At 39.8% G+C, this 7,625-nt stretch overlaps 1 protein-coding gene across 1 annotated transcript; it reads right to left on the reverse strand.

Moving 5' to 3' along the window:
* Positions 1-1,674: 1,674 nt before the first annotated feature.
* On the reverse strand, positions 1,675-5,488 carry ptgs2a (prostaglandin-endoperoxide synthase 2a). The gene is made up of 9 exons (XM_053507075.1): positions 5,309-5,488; positions 5,064-5,189; positions 4,809-4,952; positions 4,379-4,692; positions 4,163-4,246; positions 3,780-4,026; positions 3,231-3,517; positions 2,804-2,951; positions 1,675-2,401 (listed from the first exon to the last, which is right to left on the reverse strand). Exons 1-9 carry the CDS (start codon positions 5,367-5,369, stop codon positions 1,989-1,991), a joined length of 1,824 nt encoding a protein of 607 aa, XP_053363050.1. The 5' UTR covers positions 5,370-5,488; the 3' UTR covers positions 1,675-1,988.
* Positions 5,489-7,625: the final 2,137 nt, after the last annotated feature.

The raw sequence follows: 7,625 nt of genomic DNA on the forward strand, positions 1-7,625 counted from the left end.
CCAAAGAGAACACAAAGGCTAGTCTCACATCTGCCAAAACCATGTTGACTATCCTCAAGAATTTTGGGCAAAGGTGTGCATCCCATTAAAACAGTGTTTCATTTAAAAAAACATCATACAATGTAGTGTGATGGTCTGGGGCTGCTTTGCAGCGTCAGCACTTGGTCAACTTGTCATAATTTAGGGAACCTTGAATTCTGCGTTCTACTAGGAAATTCTAATGGGCAATGTCTGGCCATCAGTTCATGACGTTAAGCTCAAGCACACTTGGTTTATCCAGCAGGACAATGATCTGAAACCACCAGCAATCCACCAGCAATCTCTGAATGATTAAAAATTTTTTATAAATTACGCTTTTGGTCTAAGATGAGCTTAAACAGGCCGTTTATGCTCCAAAACCCCCCAATGTGGCTAAATTTAAAAAAATTCCAGGGGGGCCTGATACCTATCCCATGAGACTTAGAGCACGAGGTGGGGTACACCATGGATGGGGTGCCACTCCATTAATGGGAAAACCCACACATACACACACTGACATGCTCATTCACACACACTGCAGGCAATTTGGGAGTGCCAATTAGCCTAATCTTTGGACTGTGGGAGGAATCCAAAGTACCAGGAGGAAACCCACCAAGTACGTGGAGAACATGCAAACTTCATGCACAAAGACACAAGCAGGGAATTGAACTCTTGACCTTGGAGGTGCTACCAATAAGAATCTGCACATTTACAAAATAATTTGTGCACAAAACCTTCTTTTATGAATGTGGTAAAGTGCTCCCCCCATCATCCGGAGATCGCGAGTTCGATTCTGGGTTCGCCGGGTGTCTAGAGAGAGCTCTCTCAGAGGGGAGGGATAAGACTAAGTGCTCACACATCAATCACGGCTCTACAGCCAATCAGGGGCATCTGTGAGCTCATGCAAGCAGAAAGAGCGAATAACACTGTCCTCTGAGTTTGTTACGCCACCCCCCAACGGTGCGTGAGCGAGCAGTTCGAGAAGATGCGGTCAGCTGGCGTTACTTGGTTCGGAGGAAACACGTGATAGTCTTTGACCCTCCCGACTGAGTGGTAGTAGTAGCTTTATGTGGGAGCCCCCTAGTGACGGGGAGGAATTGGACACGATTAAATTAGGAAGAAAAATCTAAAAAAAAAAAAAAAACGCATAGTGTTCTTTTTGTCAATAAATAGAGGTGGAAATGGGAATGTCTTTTTTGTGGTATTCACACATAAGAAACAGATACAACAGACGCAGATCAGGTGAAACATGTTGGAGATTTTCTGCAATGTTTACAATTTTTTTTTGAGACCCCATTTATTTCCAGTGTCATTAAACCCAGAAACCACTTGGATTTGTTTACTCTTTAGATGCTTTTGTAACGTTTGCTGTGCATCATAAAAAGAGGCTCTTTAATCCCTGAAGTGAGGAATTCTTTTTACTCATAGGTCAATTTATAGAACTGAATTAACACATGTCTTAGTGTAATAACATCGCCCACTCTTTGTGAGTAAACAGGATTAACCAACTATTCATCCTGAAGAGATGTTTAAACATTTTTAGTGGAACTATAGATGGCGTGATGTGTAAATGTGCAAGCCTTGATGAAATAGATAAATGGATATAAAGGATAAATGGTAATAAATGACATAAAATGGCTGTTTCTTTGTAAAAAAACAAGACTTTTATTAAAAACAATACAAAATGTTCATTCTTCTTTTTGGTCTCACCACTGTCCTGTACACCTTACCTTTCCCAAATATTAAAAAACATAATAAAGCATGTTAATAAATAAATATTTAAATAAATAGCATAGGGATTTGACTCATCACAGCCATTTACGTGTCTTGTTCCCTGGAATAGGTCAATGACACTAGGCCCCCATGAACCTTATTTGACATTTAAATAAATAATATAATAAATAACAAACAACTAAAAACAATTTAACAATACTTCTGTAATAAATTGTAAATAGTGCACTTGTTGTTTGTTAAAGCTCTGAAGTCCGTTCTTTCAGTAAGACAGTGGGATTGACGTCACCTTCTTGTGAAGCAGTTGAATTCAAGCTAATATCTGCTAAATTGTACACTTTGTCCTCAGGCACTTTAAAGGACACGAAAGGGCATGGTCCTTTAACATTGAGGCACACAAGCTTCCTCAGAGAGGCAGTGTTTACAATGTCAAATCCTACTTTACCCCCAAACGTACTGGGCATCCAGTACTGAGGGGAGCAGATGGGATTTCCCAAAAGCCCTTTGAGGGAAAAGGGGGCACCCATCTCGACCATGGTCTCTCCAAATACAGCATTGTGTCTTGGTTTTTCCACCAAAAGACCAGTGTAGAGCTCAACGGAGTTCACATCTCCATACAGACTCTTCAGATCTGATGCAAGTTCTTTATCTCCTAAAACACACCAGACAGGGATTTAGATGATTAGAAATCAGTTTGATTTTATAGTACAAATTTTATCTTCAGTCAGTGTTTCAGGTACCAATAGTGATTAACATTGCATTTATTCCCTTTTTATAACGCCTTGGTAGGCTGTCCGGTCAACATATACACACATAAACACACACACACACACTACGAACAATTTGGGAACCCCAATTAACCTAATCTGCATGTCTTTTGGACTGTGGAAGGAAACTGGGGTACTCAGAAGAAATGAAAAGGCATGGTCCCCCATTCCCTTATAATATAATGTGTTATAATATAATGACAACAGGGCTATAAGATTAGCACCATAGGCTATGGGATTGTTGAAGCAGGGTGGTCGTAAACAAATCATGATAATGAATGCCTCACCTGTCAGTTCTTCAAAAGAAGTGTATGGCTCCATGTTAAAACGCTTCCTGTAAGCATTAAAGGACTGATAGCGTGTCTCTCTGCTGTGCTCCAGGATTTTAGTAGCCATTACCTGCACTCCAGCAGGCAGATTCCTTCCACCAGAGATCTGAAGAGATGCAAGATAAAGTCAGGATTTCAACTGAAAAAAAGGTTGCCTGTTTTATCTTGGAATTAGATAGATCGATATCTCCTGTGTGTATAAATTAAACTATCCTGTTACTTATTAAAATTGCAGGTTGGGATTTTTGCATAGGGGGAAACTTTGGGAGAAAACTTTGTCAAGCCTCAAACGCAGTCCAGTGAATGGTGGAAAAGTAGTTTTAATTTAACCTATAGTTTCCAACTTAAATGAATAAAAAAGTGATTGATATGATGAGATACCAACCCTGCCAGCTTGCTGTTTGCTGAAAGACTCCACCAGGTTGCCGATCCCATACTGTGCCACTATGGAGTTGTTGAAGAGAAACTGGGAGTGTGTAAAGAACTGGTCCTGGATTTGAAAGGTGTCGGGCATGAGCGGGTGCCAGTGGTACAGCGTGTTGAACTCAGATGCAATGCGGTTCTGGTACTGGAAACTCTCGCCGAAGAGGAGCTCGGGGTCAAATTTAAGCTTGAGGTTGTAGCCGCTCAGGTGCTGAACATAGTCCTCAATTACGATTTTGATGGTCTCACCTAAAGGAGATCAAATATTATGTGATCTAAGTTTTATGCTCTCAATCTCTTTAGATTTTACAATTATACAATATTATTTATTTTAACAGCTAATCCTATTATGTATTTTGTTCATTGTTGTTGTAAGAAATATCAACAAGAGTTGATGGAGCCAATAAGATTAAAGGAATAATATTATCTATTCATCTAAATTTTACTTAAAGTAGATGTAAGTAGCTAAAAAGTCGTAAATATTCAATATCCAGCCTGGAGAATTTCTCACCGATCAGTATAAGGCGTGCAGTTTGAAAAAGACGCTCATCGTCCCAGGTGGGATGCTCCTGCTTCAGGATGTCACACACCCGGTTGTGCTCTCTGAGCCAGATAGTGGCATACATCATCAGGCCTGGGACCAGGCCGAACGCTTCATGGCCCACTGCGAATCGGAACTCCTCACGAATGTGAGGTGGGTAGTGCATCTCGACCTGAATGTCTTTAACCAGAGGGGGGTACACCTCCCCGTCCAGAACCTTAAATGACAACAAATTTAAGATTATATACGCTGTCTCACATTTAAACTTAAAAGGCTAATTCATCATCTCAGAGAACTTATTTGCTTTGACTTATTACTCTAAATGCTTCAAATGATTTTAATCAAAGACATACCTGATATTTCAACTTTCCATCTTTGAAAAGTCTCAGTTTGTGCTGTTTCTCCAGAGTGTCTCCATAGATGTGACTTAAATCAACCTGCAACACCACACAATAATTAGAAAAATGATAAAATATATATATATATAATTACTAATAATAAAGTCACCCTGGACAAAAATCTGTGTCAAATGAATAATTAAAAGAAATGTGGATAAAATTTGTACTCACTCCGTGACCCAGAGATTTGGTGAAAGCCGGTCCTTTCTTGAAGTCAGACTTGAAGAACTGATGAGTAAAATGCTGAGCAAAAAATGCAAACATCAGGCTGGTACCCTGTGGGTCTGGAATGAACTTCTGTCTCAGGAGGACCTTTTGCACCACCTGTTTAACGTCAGGAAGAGATGTGGCGCCCATTGACAGACAGTGTTTGGGCAATGGGGGCAATGTACGAGTGTAGTAGGATAGGTTGGAGTATGCTTCCCAACTTTTGTAGTGATAATCAGCATTGTAAGTTGGGGGACTGTCCACCAAATTTGCCCTCGCTGTAAATAAAAAATGCAAACTGTTACTAAAACAGTTGTTTGGTAACATTTTTTAAACTTCAGCCATGCAAACTCAAATTCTATAATTTTTTCTCAAAAAATATCATTTAACGTACATGTGAGGACATAGCGCATCAAAGCGTTCCTCAGAAATGAGATGTTATTAATGATGTCCCATATCCATTGAAAGTGTGTCAGCAGGTAATGTACTGTGTTTGGTTTTGGTTTCACAATGGACCTGATCCAAGTGGAAAGTTCCGCTAAGCACAAAAAAGAGAGAATGTTAGAATCATGGAAAAGTCCATAAAGTGGACTGTAAAGTAGTCCGTAAAGTGGACATCCAATGAGATGCTTAGAGTTATGTGACTTACGTGTAGTGCAGTTCTCTCCGTAGTATCCAGTTCTTGTGCAGTCACACTCATAGGCATCTAAACCTTTAGATACACATAAACCCCTGTTCTGACAAGGCTCCGAGCAGCAGGGATCCACTGGAGCACCTAAACGGAAGAAATTCTGTTAAATTCATTTCGGCAGTAAATGGGAAGTATTAGTTTGGGGCAGAAAATGCTAAAAGAGTGTATATAACACACTGAATTCTGGTGAAAATAAAACTTACTTCCATTGCAGGAAAAGATCAAGCTTCCAAGCAAGACCAGGCAAATCACCTTCTTTATCATTCCAGAAATGTCCAGCTGTTTGGAACTATTCAGTCTTCAGACGTGTGAGTTTCAGAACTTGTGTGCTCTGACTAAGCTCAAGCCCGTTTATTTATACACAGGGAGACCGTGAGCAACTGGTTTAGTCGAGATGAGCTCAGCCCCAAAATTCTCTTATGTCGACAGCGGCAGTTCCTCATTCATTTTTTTTTTTCTTCTATCTAACTCAAAATGTAAAATCTGCCTCTGTCTTGCAATGGACAATGTGCGCCACACTGTGGAACTTCTGTATATGTAATAATCTGAATTATTATTATTATTATTACTAAGTCAATCATTTAAGCCTATACCAGTTTTAGTCAATTATAAAACACTTTTTTAATTGTGTAAAAAGTCCCATGTGAGTGAAAAGTTAAAAGAGTGGCATTTTTTAAGAAACTATACAAAAGGCAGCCCCGTGCTTTTGCTGAACTTATTTCTTTTTAAAGACATTCATTAGGTTTATAGTTGTCACATGCTAATATGACTAATAAACAGAAATTACAATGTACACAACAAAAGAGTCTGAGTCTGCATTAAATAGGGAAACTCCTATAGGAAGCAAACAATAATTACTTACACCTGTCTGATAATATTGGGATTTGTGTGATTCAGTGCAAGGCAAAGCCTAAGAAAGTAAAATAAAAAGGTTTAGTCATACTTACTCACTCACCCATTCTTACTCATCAGCCATACCGCTTTATCCTGTATTCAGGGTCGCGAGGGGCCTGAAGCCTATTCCAGGAGACTTAGGGCACGAGGCAGGTTACACCCTGGACAGGATGCTAATCCATTGCAGGGCAAGTTTAATCATACTAAAATATAGAATTAATTTTTGGGAATGGACAAAAATTCTGGTCAAATTTATTTAGCATTTTTATCTATTCTATGTATTGTACAACAACAAAAGAGAGTTTTATAGAACAGCAGAGAGAACAAGCAGATCTTGTACCGTACTCTTCTCTCCAAATTCTCATGTACCATGACTTCTGCCAAAACTACCTTCTACAGGGAAAAGCTGGTAGCCTTTGCACATGATCCTGGCAAACTCCACAATATCTTTTTCTCACTGCTCAATCCACCGGATCCTCCTCCCCCATCCTCTCTGACTGCCACATTCTATGGCGGAAAAATTGCAGCAATCCGTCAGACCTTTGCTCCAAACCCCTACACCAGAACTTAATGGCCCTCCCTCTCCGCCCTCAGCTGAATTCTACAACCTGTCAACTGATGAGATTCAGCATATCATCTTGTTATCCAATCCCACCACATGCTCATTAGACCCAATCCCTTCCACAATGCTCAAGGCCATCTCACAGCCCACTCCTTCCCTTCCAACAATTCAATCACAGTCATTATCAACCATTCCATCATCTAGTCATGTTCCTGCTGCTTTTAAGAAGGCAAGGGTTATTCTCATCCTCAAGAAACCCTGCCTGGATCCAGCAGATGTCAGCAACTATCGCCCAGTATCGCTTCTCTCTTTAATTTCCAAAATTCTTGAAAGGATTGTTTACGACCAAATCTCTCTTTATCTCTCACAGAACAACCATAACAATCTCAACCAATCCGGATTCAATGTGGCACATTCCACAAAGACTGCCCTTTCCTGCCCAGTCACTGAGAAGCTCCTTGCTGCTAGATCAGCTAGACTATCATCTGTCCTTATCCTCCTGAACCTGTCAGCTGCCTTTGACACAGTGAACCACAAGATTCTATTATCTATTCTTACAAGCATTGGAATATGTGAAACAGCGTGGCAGTGGTTTGCTTCCTACCTAGAAGATAATTCATATGAGGTTACATGGAGACGATCTGCCCAACACTATCTACTGGTGTCCCACAGGGTTTAGTACTTGGTCATTTTCTTTTTTCCATCTATACCCGGTCTGTCGTTATGGTCCTATCATTGGATGGCTTTTCATACAATTGTTATGCAGATGACACGCAACTTATTCTCTCCTTTTGTTCCTTTTTTTTTTGTTCCAAGGTACATTTTTAATTTTAAAAAATCACAAGGCACACCAACAATCGAAACTGTAGCCTATATTAACAATATACAGCCATTCTTATCAAAGTGTCTTGAATAGGAATCAAATAAACACAATAAAAACAGCACAGTCTTTTTTGATCTTTCATATTTCTACCTACTCAGTGTGAAACCTGGTCCTGTTTGGATAAACACAGAGCTGATATTCTGGCAGAAATTGAAGTAACACACACATAAAGCTCTTCCTC

This window comes from Clarias gariepinus, chromosome 11, assembly GCF_024256425.1.
Source record: "Clarias gariepinus isolate MV-2021 ecotype Netherlands chromosome 11, CGAR_prim_01v2, whole genome shotgun sequence".
Lineage (NCBI taxonomy): Eukaryota > Metazoa > Chordata > Actinopteri > Siluriformes > Clariidae > Clarias > Clarias gariepinus.